This window comes from Miniopterus schreibersii (assembly GCF_964146895.1).
Source record: "Miniopterus schreibersii genome assembly, chromosome: 13".
NCBI classification, from domain to species: domain Eukaryota; kingdom Metazoa; phylum Chordata; class Mammalia; order Chiroptera; family Miniopteridae; genus Miniopterus; species Miniopterus schreibersii.
In genome coordinates, this window is record NC_138113.1 from 29,306,819 (window position 1) to 29,334,568 (window position 27,750).

The following is a 27,750-nucleotide window of genomic DNA, read 5'->3' on the forward strand; positions in this document are numbered from 1 at the left end:
TTATCCTATGACTTTGGGAGATACATAAACACACGACAAGCTTTATGAAAACTGTACACAGGTTGTTACCTCTTGAATATGTGCGGCAACTGCTGCTTTTGTATCAAAATCTAAACCTTGAATTCTTTCAATAAATTCTTCTTTTTTCTGACACTAAAAGAAATTAATAAAATGATCATTTATAGTATTTAATATGTTGTAAATAACTAAAAACTCATCAGAGTAAAAGGCTTGACTATGCTTTGAACAGTACAATGAGGGTTTTGTTTTGCTTTGCATTTAAATGGTCTCTTTAATATACTTACCTAATAAAAAGATAACAATTTAGAAATATTTACTTAAAAAGCAAGGCATTGAAAATACATACTATTTTTATGCTTCAAAGTTCTAAAGCGGGAAACCATAACACAACCCATGTGAGGTCAGTACAATATTATTATGCTAACTTTACAGAGAAGTAAAGAATCAAGAACTTGTTTCAGGGAGGAGAAGTTACTTGCCAAAAAACACAGTGAGTCAGTGGCAGAATTCGGAATACAGCCAAAATGCTCAGTAAGTCTTTGGCTATCATCAAACAACACAGCCTTTCTTCTTGGGGGGAAAAAAATGTTAAGCAATTTTTACTTCAAGCTTACAATTTATTCTCACATCTTCATCCTATCAATCTAGTAAAAGAAACTACTTTTGTGTACCAGTTCAACATTTATAAGGTAACACAATAAATATTTGATTTGTTTATAACATAACAAAGTTACCAGGGGAAAAATTTAAGAATGTATATACAAGTACACATGTATCAAGTGGGAATAAAGGCAGCATTTACACTTTTTAAAAGCTTTATATAAATTAAAAATATTAAAATGCAAACGCAATCTTTTTCTTTCTAGACAATACTAACAGCTTAACATGCACCTTAATCTCTGCCTCCCCCCTACATCTTTTATACTGCAATCCAACTGCTAGCATAACAGTATTCCTCCAGCTACCAAATGAGAAGCGCATACAAAATAACCAGCGCTGCCTTGTCTAGCTCAGTGCCATCTCTGGGGCCAATTACTGAACACTAGTGAAGACTATATATTCACAAAAAGAAAAATTAAGAAACTTAGCAAGGTTCTGATTTATATTTCACATATTTATTATATCAAACCGTAACATCCTATTTCTATTGCCATAAAATTTAACTCAATTAAACACATTCCCATCAATGCAGAAAGTTCTATATCATATAAAAACAAAATTATTAAGATATAATAATATTTAAAATTAAATTACAAGAAACATAAAATTCATATAGCTGTGACTAGAAAAGGAAGTCAAAATTTGGGATATTGAAACAAAAATTTGTTTAAAGACAAAAAATTTTGTCTATGAACAGTATTTGACAGGCCTAGTGAGAATGATTAAGAATGACTTTGTGATAGTACATTTGTATCATATATAAAGTAACTTTTTAGGTATGGTAACCCCAATTTTTAAATGTAATGCTTTCAAAAATGTTAACCTATGCATACTTTCTGAGCTAACTGAGCATATAAAATACTGGATTATAATGACCATTACTCACTGAAGTGATGGTTCCCCAATTCAACTGTCGCATCTGTATGCCTTCGGTTTAAACTAAACAAAAACACTTCCCTTTCCTAAGCCCTAGAGCTGATGTTTCTTTTTTTTTTTAATGTATGTATGTACCATATTATTTATTTATTTTTTTAATTTATCTTTATTGTTGAAAATATTACAGATGATTTCACTTATATGTAAAATCGAAAGAACAATATAAATGGAAAACAAAATAGAAACAGACTCATAGATACAGAGAACAGACTGACGGTTGTCAGAGGGGAGGAAGGTTGGGAAACTGGGTGAAAAAGGTAAAAGGACTGAAAACTACAGATCTGTAGTTACAAAACAGTTATAGAGATGTAAAGTACAGCACAGGGAATATAATCAGTAACACTGTAATAACTATGTATGGTGCCAGGTGGGTACTGGAAATATCAGGGGGAACACTTTGGAAAGTATATGATTATCTTAACCACTATGCTGGAAACCTAAAACTAACACAAAATAATATTGAATGTAAACTGTAAAAATAAAAAACTTTTAAAAATAAAAAAATAACAAAAAAATATCCCCATTTTCTAGCTTACTTTACAATGTCATACTGATCCATGAATTATATTCCTTTACACAATTTTCCCATTCTGTGCCTTCTCTTATGCCTTAATCCCCTCAAATATTCTTCCTATCTTTTCCAATGACCATTTGAAATAATATCTACCTTATAAACCCTTCCCAGGTTATGTGAATCTAAAGTATAGGGGATCATAACCAGCTGATATAGTAATAAGAAAAATTAAGCATACTTAACATTGCTAGAAAATCTTCTTGTTTTAATTGCATGATATATCATTAATGTAAACTATTTTAGGAGGCAGGATCTTTACAAGGTAGGTCCTATGTATATATTATTTTGCTTTATGCAGATTTAGTTCTGTTAATCAAAAAGAAGAAATGTACATATCTAACATTATGATAACTGGTGATTTCTAGCTTGGCTTCATTAAGTGTTTTTTTTAAAAAACAGGCTCTGCTTTACCTCAGTAAAAAAGTAAAATGGCATGAACATCAACATGTAAAAAATTCTTGGTAAATTTCTTTAGGAAACACCCACTGGGTTGATTAACCTATCAAATGCTTTATTTAACTTATTAGAAAAAGAACCATTATTTCCATGCCATCCTTTTCATTTTCCAGCATCTGGGATCCTATCATGTGAGTTAAAGAAAATAGTAAGGCTGGGGGAAGCAGCTTAGATTTTATAATCTTCTTTTGTTGCTTTTACAGATGGTAATTATGATTGTTTCTTTAATATTTTAGGCTTTTCCTAAACTGTTCATTTAAAAAGCCCTTGATTCTGGTCCACTGTCACTATCAGTTTTAGTAACCAGCAATAACAACCAAATAGAAACCAAGAGTAACAACCAAATGTACACTGTCACTATGTTATCTAAAGTTACATAACATTCACCAATAGAGGGTATTTTTAAAAGCAAATAAGCACACAAAGGCTGTATGTAAATAATTTATGGCTCTTTCTAACTCAGAATCTGATGACCAAATTAGAAGAGCAATGACTACAAACACTATATTTAATTTAATATGTAATCAATTATGAAGTAAACACCTGTATATTACACACATGAAACTTTAATAACATACATTGTATATATACAGCTCCCAAGCAGTCAGCTCTAAAAGCCAACACTCCTTTGGATATATAATTTCTGATGTGTGTAAAACATTACTAGTGGCCACATTACTGGTTTACCAATACTTCATTCAACAAAGAAGAAAGATAGTTTAAAGCAACATTGTGCCCTGTCCGGGTAGCTCAGTTGGTTAGCATGTTGTCCCAATACATCAAGGTTGTGAGTTCAATCTCTGGTCAGGGAACATACAAGAATCAACCAATGAATGCACAAACATGTTTCTCTCTCTCTCTTTTTCAAATCAAAAAATATTTTTTTAAATTTAAAGTAACATTGTGATGACTAATCCAAACACTGGCTGATTAAAGAAAACATCAGACTGAAGCTGAATCTCAACTCTTAGGCCTACTAACAATATGACCTAAATCTAGAGTGACCACCTCTGTTTGTCTGGGACAGTCCATTTATACATGCAGTTCCACTGTAACTGTTAACAGTATACCCTTTTTGACTTTCACAGGTGTTTTAATTTGGATAACTTAAATATCATCCTACATAAACAGCAAACTCCTTATCTGAAAAGAGGTATTATAAGAAAACCTATATAAGGTATCATATCAATAAATCATAGCTGCTATTACTATTATTAGTCATTGATTAAAAGGACAATATAACAATAATCCAGACTCCTAAGACATTTTCCATAACTTCTGCCTCCTTTACATTGCTATTCCCACTTTCCTTCAAAAACAGACACACATGCATGCATTAATCACAAGGATGTTTTGAGAGAGGTTTTTAAGAGTACCTCTAAGGAAACTTGAAAAACTTGGGGCCCTTAGAAGCCTCAGAATAAAGAAAAATGTAATTAAAGATTTTAAGTGAAATGACTATCTGAGCCCGGCCAGGCGTGGCTCAGCAGTTGAGCATCAACCTATGATCCCGGAGGTCACAGTTCAATTCCATTCCGGGTCAGTGCACATACTCAGGTTGTGGGCTTGATCCCCAGTCGGGGTCGGGCAGGAGGCAGCCAATCAATGACTCTCTCATCATCGATGTTTCTCTCCCTCTCCCTTCCTCTCTCTGAAATCAATAAAGATATATTTAAAAAGAAAAAGAAAAAAAGAAATGACTGATAATGTAACTAAAATTTGAAATAAAATAAGAGAATAAGTCTTTTTCTTCAAAATCTCCTTAGGGGGTTATACAGTTATTTGAAATCTCTAACACAGACTTTGAAAACTAATGGCCCATCCTTAAGTCCTTCAGAAACTAGAGCCTATAAAAACATAAAGAAGTTAACAAAATGAAATATGAAGAAATTTTTAACTTACCTGAACTGCACAACCCAGTAAAAGTAAAAGCAACTTTTTAACTTCTTCTGTGCCTTGTTCTGAAATAAAAACAATGCTTAAGAACAACATTTTACTTTAATCCAACTCTCTCTCTTATATTGACAGAAGCACTTCTATAGTTAATATTCACAACTTGACTAAAGGATTACGAATGTAAGTACAGTGGAAAATTCAAAATAACAGCTCTGTTATTGTGTGCACAATGTGGTAATAGCAGAAAAAGAGGCAAGGCTCTCAATTTTGAGAGCCTATAGACAAAACAGGCTTCAAAGCTCTGTGCAATAAAGTATGCTAACTATAAATCCACTACTTTTCCGTATGATTATACTACAGCAGCGTGCTAAATTAAGAACTGTTAATATAAGGACATACCACAAAATCAGCCAAAATGGTTCTCAATAGGTCTGCCTTCTTTTAGGACTTTTATTATTTTCTTTCTAAAATACATCTTATATGATTCATCTACCCATAAAATTTAAATGGCTTTCCACTGTGTAGATTCATGAGGATCAAAACCTTGTCAGTTACAGCAAAACTGGTAAAATAAATGTATATTGCGATTTGGATAAAAGTAATGGTCTGTAACAGAAGTGAAGAACACATCTGCTGTCCAATTCAATTCAGATTTGCTTAAAACATTCCACAGACCAAAAAAAGTCAATTCTTTGGGCCAGAATTTCACCATCAGGCCAATCTGATCCATGACAGTCCAAATCTTTTCAAACATTTCCTCCTATTTTCCATGAAACACCCTACTTTCTTAGGGCTAATCACCTTCCCCCAAGTATAAATACATACTTATTTAAAAAACGGACTTAACTTCTATTACTCACTCTACCTGTCTTTCTTCCCTTCCCCTTCATCCCTCTACTTACTAATCACAATCCCAGGCACTGCTGTAACACCTCTGTGTAGTCTTCTCTGACCTAACCACCAACAGTCCCAACCCTTACTAATCTGCCAACTTTAAGAATATGCAATAGCTCCATATTTTATATGCCTTAACATTTTTACAGATCTCTATTTCATACCAATTCTTACATGATTTACCAGTAATCTTATGTCTCTCACCAAAACACAAGGTCCTCCAGAGCATACACCATTTTCTTTATTTTGTTGGTCTTTACTTGGTAGGTAATTACTAAATGCATGTAGAAATAAAAAATAATTCCATTCTACATACAAAATATTTTTTCATTTTTTATTTGTATAATCAAACATCCCAGAATATCTCTATAGAGACTGTCTAAACTTCTAATTCAGCCATCTAATTGGTAGCTTCTTCAATAAAAACAGCTGCTTGATTTTAGTTTTTATTTTGGTTTTATTTTTGTTTGTTTTGACTGAGGGTGGGGGTGGAGTTTGGAGAACATACACTTTATTTGAGTTACATGTAGGCTGTTGGAATAAGTCCATTGTTGAAACAGTTATGCCACTGCTAATTTCCCCAATTATTCAAAAATTAAACTCTAAACATGCCACAGTTAAAATCTAGTAAAGTGCAGAAACTTTTGAAAAAATAATTTAAATGATTGAAGAAACTGCTTCTCATCTTTCCATACAAGTAATTTCTATTTATAAATTACAACATACCAATGAGTAAAACCTTAAATTCAAACAATTCTGGCAATGGTAGATATTAGGTATATAAAAAGAAACCTAGAAATTATTTCAAAATCACTTCTTTTCTAAGGTTATGTTCCTTGAGCCCTACAGCTACATTATCTTCTATCCTTATTTATAATGAGACACTAAAACTCATCACAGAAAACTATGAATTTGGTACAGTAAAAAAAAAAAATCTTACTTAATGTAAAAAGTATATCTGATCCCATCTACAACTTACAAATATTATGAGTTTATTTTCTCTCTATAAAACAGACTATCACCTCCAACTTTCCCTAGAGAGTTATGAAAAGCTCAGTCTGTTGATGTAAATAAGCAAGATCTAGGTAAGCATTCTAGTATTACAAAAGGCAAAGACTTCGTTATTACATTATGCTAATGTTAATACTTACCAGAGAAGGGGTTTTTGCCAATGATTAAGACATTTGGCAATGACATCATGATCAATTGCTGCAAAGTCTCCTATAAAAAGATATCCAAAGGTTGTTATATGGGTAATGCTAACTAGGTAATTACTCAACAAGCTATAACTTAAGATTTGTGTACTTCTCTGAAGGTATGCTATACTGCAATTAAAAAGCTTTTAAAAATAAATAAATGTGAAAAAATATATCTAAGGTTTTAAGTTTTTTGTAACTTTAAGTTAATGAGTTAAATAACTAAATTATAATATCAGATAGACTTAAGTTATTAAAACATGTCAAATGCCCACAAAATAAAAGTGTCAAGCTGAACTGGCCTAATATTTATTTGGAAACCTGAGTTTTAGGTGTTAGGTAATTAAACAACATTTCTCAATAAAAGATTATGTACTCATTTGGGTTTTTTGTTACTTCTCTGAGGGAACTAAAATTATCAACTGATATTAAAATTAAGAAAGGTAGTTACTGGCTGGGCTTGGCTCAGTGGTTGAGCGTCGACCTAGGATCCAGGAGATAGCGGTTCGATTCCTGGTCAGGGCACATGCCTGGGTTGCGGGCTCGATCCCCAGTCAGGGGTGTGCAGGAGGCAGCCGATTAATGACTCTCATCATTGATGTTTCTAGCTCTCTCTCCCCCTCTCCCTTCCTTTCTCTGAAATCAATAAAGATATATTTAAAAAGAGAAAAAGAAAGCTAGTTACCTTATTCAAAATCCTGTCTTATGATAATTTCAGGGAAGTGAGCTCTTCCTCAGTGAATCATTACTTTTCTCCTCTATCTACAATAGATGTTTTACTTCCTTTGACTTCTAGCAAAATTTTAGTGACAAGAATATATACATAAGTACAGGATAGAGAATATAGTTATAATAATATTGCAATAACTATGTATGGTACCAGGTGGGTACTAGAAATATTGGGGGCATCACTTTGTAAAGTATGTAATTCTCTAACCACTATGCTGTACATCTGAAACCAATACAAAATAGTATTGAAAGAAAACTATAATTAAAAAATAAATTAAATAAATAATATATACATATTCTGAATGTATAGGATGAGTCAGAAAGAACTGGATGCCAGTGGATCAAAGAAATCTGAATGACATTACAATTTTTAATGAGCTTTTACACATTCTAAGTCATTAAAATGAAAACTAAGAAAGAATACTAACACTTAAATGTACCTATCATTACTGAAAATACACACTGAAATAATTTCCTCCACTAACAATCATCTTAGGGTATTGTGTCACTTTTCCTTTCTCCCTAGGAATCATTTTTTCAAGATGACTTTAATGTTTACCAACCCACTGAAAAAAACTGGAGACATACTTATGAATTTTAACTTACCCAAATTCACTTTCCTTTTGTGTATCAAAAGAATCAAAATGTACTCAAATATTTTACCTCAAATACTTTTTCTTAGGGGTATATAGATATAAAAACTTTCTATTTTTAATAGCTTTAGAAAGACTTTCAGGGGGGAAATCTGATTTTTCAAAAAGATAGATAATTTATCAGGTGACAAGAACTGCATTGATTTGGACTTTGTTAACTTGAAATCTGTCATATTAAAGCAGGCCATGTCTATCTTGGTTATACACACACACATACACACACACATATATATGAATAAAAAATTATTTCAGTAAGTCAATTTTGTGTAAATAAGATGGTTGACCTATTTCTGAAGATACTTCACAAGTGCCTTAGAAACATTTTATCTAAGAATATGAAACAGGGGCGGGTAGAGATGGTTTAGCAAACTGGTTCTAAAGGAAGGGCATAGGAAAGTGGCACAGGAGAATTTCAACCCTCCGTGATATTTTGTTTTAAATATCTGAAACAATACTGACAAAATGTTACAATATTCAATCACTTCTAGCCCTAAATTAGTCCACTAGTATTCAAACTTAGATTAATAAAAAGAAAAGGGAATAACTGGTCATCCAGCAAATGTTAATGAAATATTTACAAATGTGTTTAAAAAAACAGTGACAGTCAAGAAAAAGCAAATCAGCCTTGCCCCGGCAGCTCAGATGGTTAGAGCGTCCTCCTGAAAGACCAAGGTTGCGGGTTTGGTTCTCAGTCCAGGGCACACACAAGAATCAACCAACAAATGCATAAATAAGTGGAACAACTCGATGTCTCTCTCTCTTTCTCTAATCATAAATTTAAAAAAATTATTTTAATTAAAAGAAAAAGCAAATCATTAATAATATCATCTTGGCACTATTAACATTAGGCCTTAAAAATGTTTATTAAAAAAATCTAGCACAGATTTTTATTTCTGGCAACAAGGAGTACTAGACATTAGAATGGAAGAAAGAAATCCAAAAACACTGAATGATTTTTTAAAAATCTTTAAAAATATATGACTGACCTCAAAAGAAAGTAAAAAGATAATTTTCAGTTAAAAGATAAAACAGAAAAAAATTAAACCCTGTAAAGGAAGGTACGGAAAAAGCTGGGGTTTTTTTAGCCTTTGGTAGATATTAAGGACAGCTGTTTCCCTCAGGATTTGCAATAATGTAGTCCCAGCTTAAAAATATAAACACATAAATACATCCTTTCCATACACACAGATGCAGAAGAGATCCAGAAGTATATATATTCAGGCACTATAGCGGTAATCTCTATTAGGCACTGGAACTGTTCATACTTTATATTTTTTCTAGTTTTCTACAGTAAACAAGTATTGCTTCTAAAATAATATAAAACTGCTTAAAATAAAAGTGGCTCTAAGTTGGTTGCACAAAAGGAAACAATCTTCTCTGAAATAATGTATACTTGGCCCACATGAAAGTATTCCCACAGATAAATTTCCTTCCAAAATGAGCTCACAACTAAAACAGACGCGTGTGCGCGCACACACACACAACCATTGCCACCATCAACCACTGTGAGAAATAGCAAACAGAAAACACAGGGCAGATTCAGATCCCCACAGATCTGCTTTCAGATTTTGAAATCATCAGACATAAAATCTAAAATGGAAATTTTTAAAATTTCTAAAAAAGTAAATGAAGGAATTAAAAGAATGATTAACAAACAAAATGGAAAAAAACACGTAAAAAAAATCAAACTTCTAGAAATGAAAGATATAATTATCAAGAATCAAAATTAATCAGTGGGTTAAACAGAGATTTGACAAATGTGTGGCAAATTAGGAAACTGAAAAGACAGTTCTGAAAAAATTCTCAGAATGTAGGACAAGATTGATAAAAATTTAATAAACATGAAGGAGAAAGTTAAGAAAGCCTAGTATACATGTAATAAAAATATCTGAAGTATATCAGATATCAGAATAGGAAATAGTCAATATTAGAAGAGACAAAATTAGCAGCCAAGGAGAGAAAAATGACAGTTTAACCTAAGAACAAAAATTAGACTGATGGCTGACTTCTCCAGAACAATAGAGAATCCGGAGACAGAAGAATAAAATCTGTAAAACAATGTGGGGAAAATTAATTGTTAACCCAAAAAAATTACTCTCAAGAACAATGGTGAAAAAAAGGCATTTTCAGACAAATAGACATTAAGAAACTTTACTTTCAACAAGCCCTCTCTAAACAAGCATTTATTTTATTTTATTTTTCCCATTGCCTTTCAGAGAGAGTGGAAGGGAGGGGGGGCGAGAAAGAAAGCAAGAGAAAGAGAGAGAAAGACAGACACATTGATTGGCTGCCTTCTGCACGAGCCCCAACCAGGGCCAGGGATACAGCCTGCAACCAAGGTACGTGCCCTTGGCCAGAACTGAACACAGGACCCTTCAGTCCTCAGGCTGACACTCTAACCATTGAGCCAAACTGGCTAGGGCTAAACAAGCATTCAAAGGATATACTTCAATAAGAAAATTATCCTAAAGACAGGTCTGAGATAGAAAAGAAAACAAGGGAGGGGGTGGGGGGATCATGTAGCTTGACGTAAAGTAACACTGATTTTATTTATTTGACAGTAATTTCAATATCTAATTTATGAGGTTTTTTTAAAAACTAAAATACAAGACAATAACAGCTTAAAAGTCAAAGAGGAGGAGCCTGGCTGGTGTGCTCAGTGGTTGAGCATTGGCCCTTGCACCAGGAGGTCGCCAGTTAGATTCCCCCGCCCTCCCATCAGGACACATGCCCAGGTTGCGTGCTTGATTCCCCAGCACGGGGCATGCAGGAGGCAGCTGACAGATGTTTCTATCTCCTTCTCTCCCTCTCCCTTCCTCTCTTTCTAAAATCATTAAAAATTGTTTTGTTTTGTTTTTAAAGTCAAAGGGGGAATGACTAGAGTTAAAGCATTCTAAGGTCATAGTACTATTCATAAAAGAGTACAGATACTGATTAATGTTGACCTTTGCTTATGGTAAACATAAAAGGTATAATTTCGAAAGTGGCCTCTAAAAAAAGAGATGTAGAGTGAAAAAACTTTTAAACCAGGGGAGAGAAAGATATGTAGAAACAATTACTGATAAATGGTATAATTCTTCTAATAATTAAACAATTTAAAACTCTTTTGCATCCAATAACATAGCTTTAAAGTATACAAAGTAAAACTTGACCAATCTATCATCATAACGGGAGATTTCAAGTCATCTTTCTCAATAACTGTAGATCAAGAGACAAAATTAATCAGGCTGCAAAAGGTTTCAACAATATAATTAACAAACAAGCTCGCTCTGACTCTGCACCCAAATAATTAAAGAATACACATCTCTTTCAAGCACACATGGAACTTTAATTAAAACTGACAACATAGTAGGCCAAGCCAAGTAATTTTTAACAAATGTCAAAAAACCAGTATCATACAAACCACATCTTTGACCAAAAATCAACAGATTGCTTGGGAAATATCATATTTTTTGAAATCTAAAAGCATACTTCTAAATAACTCATAACTAAACAAAGAAATCATAACAAAAATGAGAAAATTCACAGAATAAACATTTTAAAAATACAACATACTAAAATTTGTGTGATACAGCTACAGAGATTCTTAGAAGTATATTGATAACCTTGAGAATGCTCATATTTATTTAAATTGTGAAATGTGCATCCAATTTAAGTTAAAAAAAAAAAGAACAATAAAAAGTACACTCTTGAAAAGCATAATGAGAGCAAGCTAACAAGGTAGTGCACTATGCAAATCCTCAGGAAATAGAATTAGTTTTAAGAATTCACAAAATATAATAATTATCTGTAAAACTAGATAATAATGAAGTACTTGACTGTATCTTAATATTGCATAAAAACAGACTGTGTTATTATTGTTCTATCTCCAGGAAACAGACCAGTACCTGGCATATTATAAGCAGTTAGTATATGTTAGGTGATTGATAGGAAATAACACAAAAATGTGAGTATATAAGAGAAAACCCTTGTATTAAAATACAATAGATGAAAAAAAAACACTACTTACCTGATAATAGCATTTTATTTGTCTCACCAAAATGGACAGATTATGAATTCTAAGTGAGGCATCGTTGTTGACTTTTTTATTTACTCTTTGACTCTCCAATTTAGGATTACTGAAAGAAATTTTAAAAAATACTTTAAAATTATACTGAAATATATTATCAACCTATAGATGACTAAAAATAACCACATAATACATTTTTTCTTTAAATTGTACTTTCACCTGCATTAAAAGAGATAATCCAAAAGGACAGATGATTACTTTGAAATGTATTCTGTGCTTCTAATTAATAAAAATGCATCTGATATTTCTTAGACAGTAACTAAATAAATTTGAAACATAAGTCAGATGTTGCCCTTCATTCTCATTTGTCTCTCCAACTTCCTGGGATAAATAACCTCTTATTTCCTTGAATATATATATTTCCATAACCTAAAATAAATCTACTTAAATCAAGAATGTAAACTATGGTCCTACATAGTAACCAATAAATAAATAATAACCAATAAATGTTGTATCTTCTCTCAGGCAATATTCCAGGGAAATTAAAGAATGAAGTAATGATACAGGTTAATACTTCTATCTTAGATAATCTTTGTAGATTTAATGAAAGCAAAGATTTCAGTAATTTTGAGGTAGCACAAACTGAAGAAAAACAGTTAGGCCATGGTTAAGAATGAGAAATTCAATGACACAAAAAAGCAAAGGCAACAAAAGCAAAAATAATCAAGTGTGACTAATAAAAGCTTCTTACAGCAAAGAAAACCATCACCAAAACAAAAAGGCAACCTATGGAATAAAAAATAAATTTGAAAATTATATATCTGATAAGGAGTTAATATCCAAAATAAATAAAGAGCTCAATACGACTCAATAGCAAAAAAAAAAATCCAATTTTAAAATAGGCACAGAAGCTGAATACACATTTTTCCAAAAAAAAGACAAACAAATGGCTAACAGGTACGTGAAAAGGTGCTCAACATCACTAATCAGGGAAATGCAAATCAAAACTACAATGAGATATCACCTCATACTTATTACAATGGCTATCATCAAACAAGGTGAGATAACAAGTGTTGGTGAGTATGTGGAGAAGAGGGAACCCTTATGTGCTGTTGGTGGGAATGTAAATTGGTGCAATCACTATGGAGGTTCCTCAAAAAATTAAAAATAGAACTATCATATAATCCAGCAATCCCACTTCTGGGTATATATCCAAAGGAGATGAAATCAGGATCTCAAATTGTTATCTGTACCCCAGGTTCACAGAAGCATTATTTACAATAGCCAAGATATGGAAACAACTTAAGTGTACATCAACAGAGAAATGGATAAAGATCTGATATAGACACATACACACACACACAAACACACACACACAAATATTATTCAGCCTCAAGAAAGGAAATCCTGCCATTTGCAACAACATGTGTGGATTATGCTAACTGAAATTAAGCCAGAGACAGAAAAATACTCTGTTCTCACTTATATGTAGAATCTTAAAAAAAGTCAAACTCATAAAAACAGAAAATAGAAAAGTAGTTGCCAGGGGATGAGGGGCTGAAAGGAATAGAAAGAAGCTGGTAAAAGGGTACAAACTTTCAGTTATAAGGTCTGAAGATCTAATGTAAAATATAACAATTGTTGGTAACACTGTATTATAGAATTGAAATTTGTTAAGAGTGAAACTTAAATGTTCCATACACACTAAAGATAAAAATGTGAGGCAATAGATGTGCTAATTAACTAGACAGTGGGAATCCTTTCACAATGTATAGGTAGGTATATTAAATCATTACTAGGTACATTTTAAATATCTTAAAAAATAAAAATTTTAAATTAAGAAAATAGTGAGGAAAGTGACATTGTTTTCCTACTTTTACAAATATTCAATACCTGGTTTAATTTTTTTAAAACAGGCTGTTGCATTCAATCTACTGTTTGTGTTATTTTGGCTCACATATATGAAGAAAATTCAGCCTCAACCAAATATGTAGAAGAAAGACGACACTCTGGACTCTCTAAAAGGATCCTCAAACCATACGCTGAGAACTACTGCTTTACTTCAACTATTCTCTTGCCAGCACTCCTAACATATTGATCCATTTATCTTTTGTCCACATTCACAATGTCAATCTCTGATAGTGGATCAGTTCAACCACCTAGACTGAGGTTGCTCCTATCACTAGATAAGAAAATAATACAACCAAACTAAGCTAAAATATCAAATAGTAAGAAAAAGATAGTACCAAACTTGTTCTCTTGTCACAGGCAACTAGAAAACTGGACAAAATATATGAAATAATTGTTTTCAGACTTTGGACAGCAGGTAATGCAAAGCTATAATCCCTAGCTAGGCTCTCTCTGGTGAAGCAGTGAGGCACTTTCCAGAATGAGGTAAAGGGATGGGTAACCCAAGTCTCTCAGAACTTGAGGAGACAAAGTTTGGAGTTCAAGAAGGTTGAAATGACTAAAATTTTCAGAAAAGAATGCCAGAGACAAGAAAGCTATACTAACAAAGAACTCCAAAAAACATGCCCTTAAGATTTTAGCTAAATATTAAGTTGTGCATATATACCCTAAAACTCCACAAGGCCAAGCAGAGGACAAGTACAGGAAAGCTCTATGCTAAATAACACCTAAAGTTCACAAAATGCAGAGAAAAATTCAAGTTCTGACCAACCAAGGTGAAGGAGAGACCCTGATAAACACCCAGAGCATTCAGTAGAGAACTCAGAAGAGTCATGTGTTAGAAGTAGAACTAAACTAGCAATAGAGTAAAATCTATTCCAGAACCTTCCTAACAAAACTTAAAAACAAGCCTTGAAAGGATCGGGCTGATTACAAGTAACTTGACAACCTGTGAAACAAACTCATCACTCCTTAAAAGACAAGATCCGGACACTCTACAATGTAATAATTACAATGTCCAGCGTACAACAAAAAATTACTAGACATGTAAAGAAACCCCCATAATGTGATTCATGACTAGGAAAGAAAATGAAAACTTACTAGAAACAGACACAGAAATGACAGTGATCACGGAAATAGCAGACACAACTTTAAAACAGCTATGTTAAATGACAAAGAAAAAACCATGAACATTATGTGGACAAAAATGGAAACAAACTAAAATGGAACTTCTAAAGCTAAAAAATACAATATCTGAAATTAAAAATGCACTGCATGTGCTTAACAGTAGATAGTAAACTTGAAGACACAGCTGTAAAACAACAACAAAAAAACCCCCAAAGCACAGAGAGAGAGGGAAAGAAAAAAAAACAGAGAAATGAATGTAGACTAAGTGACCTCTGGTGGCAATAGCAAACGCACAGGAAAGTTGCACACACAAGTACAGTCTTTCTTCTGAACCACTTGAGAATAAGTTGCTGATCTGATAGGCAATAGTCCTTGAATATTTAAGTGTTTGTTTTCTACAAACACATATAACTATCAAAATCAGAAAATTAACAATGATATATTTCTACTACCTAATATTTAGAATCCAATCAAGTTTACTGTTCCAAATAATAAATGAATGTCCTGTTTAGGAAAAGAATCTAGTTAAGAATCACACTTCCCATTCAGTAGTCTCAATTGCAATCTTTAGTCTCTCCCAGCCTGGAAAAAGTTTCAATCTTTAATTGAATGTCATGATCTAGACATTTTAAAAGGTTACAAGTTCAGTTAATTCACAGAATGTCCTTTAGCTGGGTTTGCCTAATTAGGTTGTGTCTGACTCCTAATTAAGTTCAAGTTATGTATCTTTGACAGGAAAAAACAGAAAAGATATGCTGAGTTCTTTTCAATGCATCCTAAGAAGTGGTATGTAATTTTGATTTGTCCCATTACCTTTATCACTTGATTAAACTGGTATCTGCCAGTTTTCTCCATCACAGTTACTATTTTCCTTTTGTAATTAACTATTTTGGGAGGACACACTTTGAGACTTTATATCAATAACCTAATTTTCACCAATCTTTATTTATTTCTATCAGTACACTCATGGTTCCCTATAATAGTCAATGGATCATAATCAAATACTATAATTACTTTGATAACTACTGTTGGTTGCCTTTTCATTTTGTTGTTTCCTTTGTTGTATAGAAGTTTTTTAGATTTTTTGTTTTTGTTTTTAATCCTCACCTGAGGATATGTTTTTATTGATTTTGGAGGGAGAGAAACATTGATGTGAGAGAGAAACATCCATCGGTTGCCTCCCACACACATTGACCAAAGATTGAACCCAAAACCTAGGTATGTGGCCTGACCAGAAACTCAACCTGTGACCTCTCAATGCCTGTGTGGGCTGAGGTTCCAACCAACTGAGCCACACCAGCCTGGGCTAGTAGTTTTTTAGTTTGATACAACACCATTTGTCTATTTTTGCTTTAGTTGCCTGTGTTTTTGGAGTCATATGCAAAATTCAGCTCTTACTTGAAACCAGCTTATAATTTTCTTCAGGAAGGCCTTTTATTAGGTATATTCTTAAATGCCCTCTAGCTTTCACTGTTAGAGTGAGTATAATATTTTAAAAACATATTGCTAAGCCCTAGCCAGTTTGGCTCAGTGGCGAGAGCATCCACCAGGGGAATGAAGGGTCCCGGGTTCATTTCCAGCCAAGGGCACATGCCTCGGTTACAGGCTCAACCCTGGCCCCCAGTCTGGGCACGTGCAGGAGGCAGCCAATCAATGTGTCTCTCTCACATAGCTGTTTTTCTCTCTCTCTCTCTCCTCCCCCTTCCACTCCCTCTGAAAAGCAGTAGAAAAAATATCCTCAGGTGAGGATTAAAAAACATACAGTAAATGTATATATACATATATATTGCTAATAGGCCATTACTGATACACAAATGCTATCAATTTTTGTGTACTGCTCTTATCTTTAAAAGCCTCGCTAAACTTCCTTGTTCTAATGGTTTGTCTGTTGGTGCTCTAAGGTTACTTTTAATTGGTTTTACTATTAATGCATAATGTTTGCCATAATTTTCTGATGGACACCCTCCTCCAAGTTAAGTTCCCTCCTATATCTGAATAGGTGCTGAATTTTATCCAATTTTTCCTATATTTGCTTCCATCTGATTCTTCTCCTTTAGTATGTTAATGTCATGAATTACACTGTTACAACAACTTCTAATAGTGAATCCTATACTATTTACTCTATCAGCTCCACCACACAGTAATAACATTATTCCTTTTTTTGGGTGCATAATTCTATCATAGGTCTTCTTCCAACAACTGCCTTTATGCCTCTCACTTCTCACTGGACTGTAAGCTTTTGACAGGGTTCATATCTTATTCACATTTTTATCTGATCCTAATATCGTTTGAATAAATAAAAATAAGAATAAACAATCTGAGACTAAGCACAGTGTTTTAAAAAGTGTTGCTTTCTTATGAGAGTTATGAGATGACATTTTCCAAACTAACAACTCACTTGTAAGTCTGGAATAGACACTCTCTATTAAGGTTTGTGTTCCAAGATCAATTGAATATTAGAGTCCTAAACTACAATTTGAGACCTACAGAACAAGAGAGAATAGTAGTAGGCAGGCTAAATCTGACCTATAACTGATTTATGCTTAGTTCCAGGGAAATAATGAACAGCCCAAGGAAAACGAGAATATACCTGGAAAAGTGGGTCTCTGAGGTAAAGACATTAAGCAGAACTAGTTACTCAGAGAAACAAGAAGACTATATCACTGAAGTCAGATCATGTGTCACAGCAGACAAAGACGAACAGCCACATGGTTAGGAAGGCAGGATTAAAAACCCAGAGAGCTAAGGGGAAATCTTGTTTCATAAAATGAGCTCTGGTACAGTTTTAGTCAATAAGTTAAACAAATACTCCCTGAGTACCTAATGTGGCTATATTACTTAATGTATAAAGCTTAGTTTAAGTCAAGCTACCATTGTTTAGAAGACGATACCTGTAATTGAGAGAAGAAAGTAGGAACTACCCTAGTAACAAAAACGTTAGGGAAATTTCATTTGCAATCATAGACATTCTGTAAATATCTTTCCTTTCTAGCCTTCCTCCATCTTTTTATTTCTATTTTCTTAACTGTATATTTGATCCCCTTTCATACTTTTCACTCATGAATGTCTATTCACACACTGGCAATATTTACACCTATGAAATACTTCAGAGATTATCTAGTTTTACTATAAATCAGAAAATCAAGTCCAAAGTAATAATTAGCCTAAGATCCTTTACTCTTCCAGCCTTTTCTCTTATAGAATCATTCAAGAAAACAAAGACTGATAGAAAAAGTTTTGAGCAATGTTATCTATAAAATTCACGTGTATTCGAGCAGTTGGGCGTCGACCTATGAACCAGGAGGTCACATTTGATTCCCAGTCAGGGCACATGCCAGGGTTATGGGTTTGGTCCCCAGTAGGGGGTGTGCGGGAGGCAGCCAATCAATGACTCTCTCTCACCATTGATGTTTCTATCTCTCTCTCCTTCTCCCTCACTTTCTTTGAAATCAATAAAAATATATATATTTAAAACCACCATGTATATAATAATTTTTATTGTATTGTTTGAGCATATTCCTAATTGTTTTCACAGTAATCACACTAAAAAGAGTTTCCTTTCCCCACCCAGTTCATTACAATATTTTACTATAAACCTAGGTATTTAATTCTGACAATAAATATTTTTAAAAGATTTCAATATTGTAACTGAAAATGTATAGAAACTAAAAAAAAATTGTATAAAGTGAGAGTACAAACCCATTATTACCTGACACTATGTATTTTGATTATACTTTGGGATGGATGTCTAATATTCTAATAAATGTATGATTTCATTCCTACTTCTAAAAATTTTATAAAGTAAATATTATCTTTGTCCCTGACAGAGTTGTTACAAAGCTCGTGTTCTTTAAAGTGACTTTTAAAAAAAATATGTTTTTATTGGTTTCAGCGAGAGGAAGGGAGAGGGGGAGAGAGAGATAGAAACATCAATGATGAGACAGTATCACTCATCGGCTGCCTCCTGCACCCCACCTACTGGGGATGGAGCCTGCAACCGGTCATGTGCCCTGACCAGAATCAAACCATGACCTTCTGGTTCACAGGTCAATGCTCAACCACTATGCCATGCCAGCTATGCAAGTTGATTTTTTTTTTTAATTAAGTTTTAAAGTTTCTTTTTAAATTTTATGTCCGACATTCCTCATATATTATGAAATTTATTCAGTTGCCCAAAAGCCTGTAGTCTCCTTTCCCTAAAGCTCTTTTAAGAATTAGCAAGTTTTAAGAATTTAGAATTTTGGTTTGCTCAAAATCTTTTAAAAAATTTTTTGTATAAAAAGATTTTATTTCCAAGTTTTATATTAAGATTTTTCAGCCTCTGAGAAAGATTGCTTGTAACAAATTAAGACGATTCAGAATCTAAAAAGAGGAGACTTTAGTTTTTATATACTAAGGATATCAGAGGAAATTATTTTAGGAATGTGGAGTAAAGTGAAAAATACAATTTAGATAAGCTAGAGAAAGTATGTTGAAAAATTTATGGAAAAGTACTTCAACACCTAAAATTAATCTCACATTCAACAAGGATCTCAATAGGTAGGAGAATGAAAGTTTTCTGAATTCTTTTATAAAACTGTTGTGCTTTGTGTTTACAAATCTTTGCTATAACTACATAGAATTTGAGGGGATTTCTATGATCTAGTAGACTCATAAGGAAATCCAATAGAATAGTGGAGTTCTTTGGTAGAACAGACTGATACACAGAGCCTCAGTTTCAGTTTCTAATCTACACTGTACCAATTACAAGTTATTTAAGTACGCAAACAGAACTGGAAAGTTCCTAATTCTTTAGAATTACTGGATATCACATCACAGTCTGTCTATAAGCTTTCTGGACTTGAATACCAGCATAACTGCTAAGCATTCTAGGCATGGACCTAGAGAGCAATAAACTTTCAATTACAAGGCTTGGGTTTCCCATTTGATGCATGCCTAATATGAGTTAGGGTCAAACTGACATATGTTAGGATCATGGAAAACAAGCCCTTTCACCCCAAGAATGTGATCTTCTTTATATGCGAGAAACTAACCTCAGGTGAAACTGCCTGAAAAGTCCTAACTCCACTCCTATGAAAATTAGTTGAATATTTAAGAAAAGGTTAACTGAAAATTATACAAATCAAGAAAATTAATAACTTCAGGAAAAATAGTGTTTTTTAAAAAAGAAAAATGTAATAATAATACACTACCTGGCTCTGAAGGAAATATTATACAGGGTGGGGCAAAAGTAACTTTACAGTTGTGAGTACACAAAACTGAGTTTATTCTTGTATTATTATTTATTAATTATTGTATTATTTTTCATATAAACTATAAACCTACTTTTGCCCCACCCTGTATAATACTGTATAATTTACATTACACTAATGTAAATACTGATTACTGATTTAACTGAACTTATAATACATTAGAAAAACAAGGCATGAACAAGTAGAGCTGATGCATTAAAAAAGCTAAAATCTCATCTACCATTATCAGGAAGTCAATAAATAGTGTCTGAAAGGGAGAAATCAAGAAATACTAGGGTAGGCATATTAATCACCATAGTATATGGGGCTAAATGGGGCTAAAAGAAACTGCTTTAAAAAGGAGGAGTAGGATTGCTGTTCTTCACTATGAAACTTTTGGTATTAAATAATCCTTTTAACCATGTAGAACATTTTATTTATTGATTGATTTTAGAGAAAGAAAGGAAGAGAGAGAGGGAGGGAGAGAGGGAGGGAGAGAGAGAAGGATAAAGAAACATCGATTTGTCATTCCACTTATTTATGCATTCACTGGCTGATTCTTGTATGTGCCCTGACCGGAAATCAAACTCACAACGTTGGCATATCAGGACAATGTTCTAACCAACCTGACCATGGCTAAAACATTTTTTTGAAAGTGGGAAAAAACACCCACAAAAAATTTCTGTTTTATTAAGCCTGGTCACTTTATTTACTTCAAGGGAAAAAATAAGTAATCTGTTACTTGGCTGAAGCACATTTAATGAAGCTATATATGTAGGATTCAATGCTAGAGATTCAGTCATGTGACTGAGACTACACATAAACATAAGAAAATAAAACAATATAAAAAATTTCTTCTATCCAAAGTAAAGACAGAAAGCACTACATTCCTTTGTGTAATTTAAGGTTTATTTTTTTATACAATAAAAAGTCACAGTACATACAGTAACTTGAAACAAACAGTATGTAGTACAGTATAACTCCAAAAGTCTCTAAAAAGAAATTGTAGTCTATTAAGTATTCTAAATATTCTGTCTTTCCTTTATGTTTAATACTTAAAATGCTAAACAAGAGTAACTGAGAATAGAGTCATAATTGATAAAGTTTTGATTATTCCCTTTGAAAACATACCTTAAAAAAGAATAATTTATTTTTGGAAAGACCTTTCTCTAAAATAAAAGATGAGCAGCTGAATGATACATATGTGATATATGAGCAAGTACCTTTTTAATTACACATAGCTCTTTCCAAACCAACATAATCTCAAATCAACCACGTCTTTTTGTAAGATAAAAACTGAAAAATGCTTTAGAGGCAAACAGCTCAAATCTGTCCAGGCAGAAGTTAAATGCAACAAGGCAGCAAGAGAGAGCCTCAAGCAATTTCACATTTATAAATGACCTACTTATGACAAGATGCATTAATTTCAATAAACAGACAATGGTATTATCTACCACCATATATAGTGTTTTTTTAAATTAGGGTAGTAGATGAAGGAAAAGCTAGCAATTCTACAACTCTAACACTCTAAGATTTGGCCCTGTAGAACCAAAGATTATGTCTTTACTTATTCATTGACTAATATATATGAGAAACAGAAACCTGATAGTTTTAATGGCTTTATGGTCTTCTAACCAGACTGTAAACCTGTTACGTATCCTCTTGGACCATCTGCTTAGTGTTGGTGCTTAACAACTACATGTGCTCATGTTTTTTATCACACCACTCTAATTTAATACTAGCTGTATAGTTTTTGGGTTTTTTTGAGATGTTATATGGCAGCACATAATAACATTTGCAAGTCACTATGAAACATTTAAAATAACTAAGTTATTTGCATATCTAACTTCAAATGTGCATATACCAGAATGACTGCTTTATGAAAAATAATTAATTGGGTAAATATCATGACCATTTACGGTTATCTAAGTAGTAAGGTATCTATCTTAGCACTGAGAATAGTCAGGGAAAGGAGTTGGGTTTTTGGGGGTTTTTTAAAGTATCCCTTTACCTTAATTTCTCCCTTTTTATTTTATTTTTGTATTGATTTCAGAGAGAGGAAGGGAGAGGAAGAGAGAGAGAAACATCAATGATGATAGTGTCATTGACTGACTGCCTCCTGCACACCCCCTGTTGGGGATAAAGCCCAAAATTCAGGCATGTGCCCTGACAGGGAATCAATCCAACCAGGATCTCCTGGGATCATACAGGTCGATGTTCAACTGCTGAGCCACGCTGGCTGGCCTTAATTTCTCGCATTTTTCACAAACTGCATCACTATGCATAATGGCCAACAATAAAACCCAATATTAATATTTTATATACCTACAGAATATTTTCACATATATTAACTAATTCAATTTTTACAATGACTGAAGTCACTTGCAGACGTATGTGACATGTAATTACCACATAGAAGCTACTGACACAGTCCCCCTCATGTACTTTCTCATAATTTAAGATACATTAAGTTACCTTTTCAAGGGCTGAAAAAATATCTCCATCTTCTTAGCGCAAGACTGAGCTAGCAGTATGGCATGATATTCGCTAACAATTAGAACTAATGTTTTGATATAAAAGTTGCAAATGGACACAAAAAGAATAAAAATCCAATACTATACATACACTTAACCTTGATTTTATCTGAATTGGATAAAATGACTGAAGATCTTCCCTTTACATTTTAGAAGAAGCCAACATGAACCCTTAAAATATCAGACTAGCAGTTTCCCAACTTTTCAGTCTGAGGATATCTTTTCACTCTTGAAATTTACTGAGGACTCCAAAGATCTTTTGTTTATGTGAGTTACATTTCTATATATTTACTATATTAAAAATCAAAATTAAGAATTGAAAAATAATGTATTCATCCATCTAAAAATAACAAACTCATTGTATGTTAACATAAAGAGCATTTTTATGATAACCATCTTTTCCAAAAACAAATAATTTTAACAGGAAGTGACATTCTTTTACAACTGAGTAAATCTCTTTAATGTTTGGTTTAATAGAAGACATCTGTATTCTTAAATGTGCTTCTGCACTCAACATGCAGTGATACGCTATTTTGCTCAAAGTACATAAAGAAAACGTACAAAGTTACAATCAGAAAAAGGAAGAGTACTTTAATAGCCTTTTCAGATAATTACTGATATTCTTCTTTGATGCTACCAAAATTCAGTAACGTGGTACCTTCTTACAGGTTGGTTGTAATGTGGAATCTGAAATCATATCAATGACCTTTTCTCCCATTGATCTATCTGGCATGTTGAATAAATCTTTTACATATCCATGATTTCTTTTTTAAAAAAATGTTTTTATTGATTTCAGAGAAAGGCAGGGAGAGGGAGGAGAGAGAGAAACATCAATGATAAGAGAGTCATCGATTGGCTGCCTCCTGCACGCCCCCTACTGGGGATCGAGCCCACAACCTGGGCATGTGCCCTGACCAGGAATCGAATCACCATCTCCTGGATCATAGGTCTATGCTCAACTGCTGAGCCATGAAGCCAGGCTCTGTGATTTCTTATTATGCATTGGTCATTTTGAAAATATTGGTTCATTGAGTTATACAGAGATCTTTCAAATTTTGCACATTTTATTATTCAATACCAAAAACAATCACTTTGATTAATATCGCCTCTAATCTCATCAGAAAAGTCTTCAAATATTGAGAGCTACTAAGCTCATGTTTTCTATAATCCAAATTTTATCACTGATAGCACACACTATCAGTTCTTTTACTTGAAGTGATAGCCTCACTTTGCTCATTTTTGTTTAATCCTCACCTGAGGACACACTTATTGATTTTAAAGAGAGGGGAGTGGAGAGAGAGGAAACATCAATGAAAGAGAGAAACATTGACTGGCTGCTTTCCCATACTCACCTGCCCTGATCAAGGATCGAACTCCCGCAACCTAGGTACGTGCCCTGACCAGGAATTGAACACGAAACCTTTCCGTGTACAGAATGACACTCCAACCGACTGAGCCACGCCAGCAGGGCTCACTTTGTTCATTTTTGAGAAAATGTCTGCCCAATACTAAAATCTGAATAACTATAGTTTTCAGTTCTTTAAAGTAAAAGCAATGTTCCACAAAACAGAGATTTGTTCAGCTTGCAACACAAAAAATCATGAGTATTCTTCCTTGAGATAATCATAATATTTCATTACGCAACAGAAACGTTTAATGCATACTTCTTATTTTGTCCTACAGAATTTTAAATATATGTACTCAATGATCAAGGCTCAATAAAATAATTTTTATTGCTTCATCAAGGACATTTTTAAGTGCAACGGGATTTCTTTTTAACTACAAGTACATTGTGTGAAGAATACAATGACGCCCAGATGGCATGGCTCAGTGATTGAGCATCGACCTATGATCCAGATCATGGTTCAATTCCTGGTCAGGTCATATGCCAGGGTGGTGGGCTTGAGCCCCAGCAAGGAGCATGCAGGGGGCAGCCAATCAATGATACTCCCTCTCCCTTCCTCTCTCTGAAATCAATAACAATATATTTTTTAAAAAGAATACAATGACTACACATATAATTTGGTACCACTCCTTGATTGATGCTAAAAAGGCCAATGACATCTTAATATTATTATGAAAGTAATTTTGACCTGACAGACAAGCCCATCCCCAGGAAACTGTTGATCTCACTTTGAGAATCACTGTATTTGGCAAATCAATTCCTGTCTTGGTATGGAGACCTGACTACTTAATATTATGCTAATCAGTGCCTTCATAATGTAACAGAACCTTCATTCATAGGATGGTCAACCACATGGCCAGTAACTGAAACAAAGATTGTTTATAGCACCAATAGGCATTACTAATCTGTGATGGAACTTTCACCCCTTGTCCTTAATCCTTACAATAGGGTCACAGAGATTTGTTTTAATCAGTATTCTAGGGCAGTATTTGTTCCGAACCCAGTCAGTCCCAGGGACTCAAGAAATCTCAAACTAAGCAGATGCATGATTAGGTATTTTCCATGATTAGCAACAGACTTATGTTTTCACCCCCATACTATCAATTCAATAGAATTAAGGACTCTTAACCTAAAGCTGTGGATAAAAATCTCAATATGTTGGACTTCATCAGGAAAGTTATTGAAAACCAAACTGAAGGAACTAGGTATTCTAATACCAGACAAAACCATGCTCTATGACTTGTCCTTACCTCACCTCAAGCAAGACATAACCAAGGTAGAGAAAATATCCAATAAAGGTAATTAAAACAAGCAAGGGGACGGGGTCAGAGGGGAGGAAAATAGAAGGCAAACTGAAAAGTAAAACAAACTAAAAAAAAAATTAAAAATAAAATAAAGTAAAACAAACTAAATCCTACAATACTAGAGAGTGTCCTCAAATTTTCGAAAATGAGTAACATTACAAATGTCTTTATCCATTCCTTTGACATTCACTGGAAACATATGACATACCAAGTCTATGCTAGGTAGTGGTGATACATGCCAGGTTCTATGCTAGGTGCTGGTGATAGGTAACGCAAAATCTCTAGCCTCTCAATGCTAGCTGTCTAGTAGTCACATCACTTTAACAATTAGTAAAGGTAGATATGGGATCATAGAGGAGAGAGCAATTAACTCTGCCAAGGGACCTCATAGGGTGTTAATGAATGAGTAGAAATGCCCGGCCGGGTGTGCTTAGCGGGTGAGCATCGACCTATGATCCTAGAGATCGTGGTTAGATTCCCTGTCAGGGTACATGCCTGGGTTGTGGGCTCAATCCCCAGTGGGGGGCGGGGGGGCGTGCAGGAGGCAGCCAACCAATGACTCTCTCATCATTGATGTTTCTTTCTCCCTCTCCCCTCCTCTCTCTGAAATCAATATACACGAGCATGCACACAGACATTAAAAAAAAAAAAGAATGAGTAGAAATTTACTAGGCAAAAAAAGTAGGGGGTCCTGGCTGGGTGGCTCAATTGGTTAGAGTGTCATCCCACACACCAAAAGGTTTCGGGTTTGATTCCTGATCAGGGTGCATACAGAAGGCAACCGATTGATATTCTCATCGATGTTTCTCTCTTTCTCTCCCTTCCTCTCTCTCTAAAATCAATAAACATATCCTTGGGTGAGGATTTAAAAAAAGGGGAGAGGGGGAAGGACAGTCTAGAGAAAAATGATTATAATAATAGAAATAAAACAATAAAGATATCAACAGCTAACATTTACTGTACACTTGTTACAAGACAAGCACTGTGCACAAATTACCTTACTAAATTCTCATAATAACCCTTTCTCTTTTTATCCTGTTTATAAAGGAGAAAACTCAGTATTTAAGTAACTTGCTAAAAGATCATACAGCTATATAGAGGGGACACCAACGGAGATAAGACAAAACTAAACTGTGAAAGATTATGACTTATTTGAGGAAATATAAATAAGTACATATGATATAGCACAGGGTAATACTAATGACTGCAACCAGCCTGGGGGATACCATGATCGACAAAACAGAAAATAGATACTATCCCTCCCTTAGTACAGATTATGTCTATTCTAGGAAGGAAACATTATCCCCCATCTTAAAGATACAGGAACTGAGATTTGGAGATAACAATTATCTAAGATCACACACTAATAAGTAACAGTGAGAAATGAACTCAAGTCTATCCGACTCAAAGTCCAAATTCATTGTACTTTACCACATACCCTCTCTATTATTCTTTCGTACAACAAAAGTTTATCAAGAACCTACTGTATGTCAAGCACTACACTAGGAATAGACAGATAAGAGATGTAAGTCCCCGCCTTCCAGAAATTGCACACCAAGAACGGGAACACACTGAGATAAATGCTGTTACTGAAGTATGCATAGGGTCCAAGAAAAGGCACACGTTGGAGTACTAAGCCTAGGATGAGCCAGGGGATGGCAGAGAAGCAGTGACGGTAAGTAAGCAGCAGTCAGTTATGAAAGCAATAGTGAGGAGGTGGGAAAGTGTTCTGAGGAAGGGAAGAATGTATAGGAAGGCAGAGACATCTATGAGAATACAGCTTACCTTTGGGAACTATAAATTTGCTCAATCTTAGGCTATGCACTGCAAAGATAAAATTAGTGAAGTAGGCATCAGCCAGATCTCAAAGGAGCCTGGATGCTTAAATAATGTGTTTACTCTCAAGGCAGAAGCTACTGAATCATTTTAAAGACGAGTGTTTTAGAAAGTTTCATATGATCACAGATGAGAAGACAAGTTGAAGGGAGCCCAAAGGTAAGACCAGTTAGGGGCTACTACATTAATCCAAGAGTCAGGGACACATCTGAGAAATATTTGGGAGGTAAATCACAAAACTTGGTAATAAGATAGCAACTCTGACTACATCATGAGTGTGTTTTTAAAGAAGCAACAAACAAAAACTGTAAGGTCCAATGAGAAAACCTGAGAGTGACCATATAAAAGTTCAGACTCAATGCCATACTTAGTAAGACAAC

At 33.9% G+C, this 27,750-nt stretch overlaps 1 protein-coding gene across 6 annotated transcripts in view; it reads right to left on the bottom strand.

Annotated features, from left to right (window-relative positions):
* CCDC88A (coiled-coil domain containing 88A) overlaps positions 1–27,750 on the bottom strand; it is a 90,878-nt gene that overhangs the window by 57,185 nt on the left and 5,943 nt on the right. For 5 of the 6 annotated variants that reach the window (XM_081156654.1, XM_081156653.1, XM_081156652.1 and 2 more), the window contains exons 3-6: positions 12,025–12,133; positions 6,589–6,658; positions 4,550–4,608; positions 70–153 (exon numbers count right to left, since the gene is read on the bottom strand). In XM_081156654.1, coding sequence (XP_081012780.1) covers positions 70–153; positions 4,550–4,608; positions 6,589–6,658; positions 12,025–12,133 — 322 coding nt within the window. Of the gene's footprint in view, positions 1–69; positions 154–4,549; positions 4,609–6,588; positions 6,659–7,318; positions 7,407–12,024; positions 12,134–27,750 lie in introns of those variants that run through there. The other variant, XM_081156651.1, reaches the window with a different exon arrangement.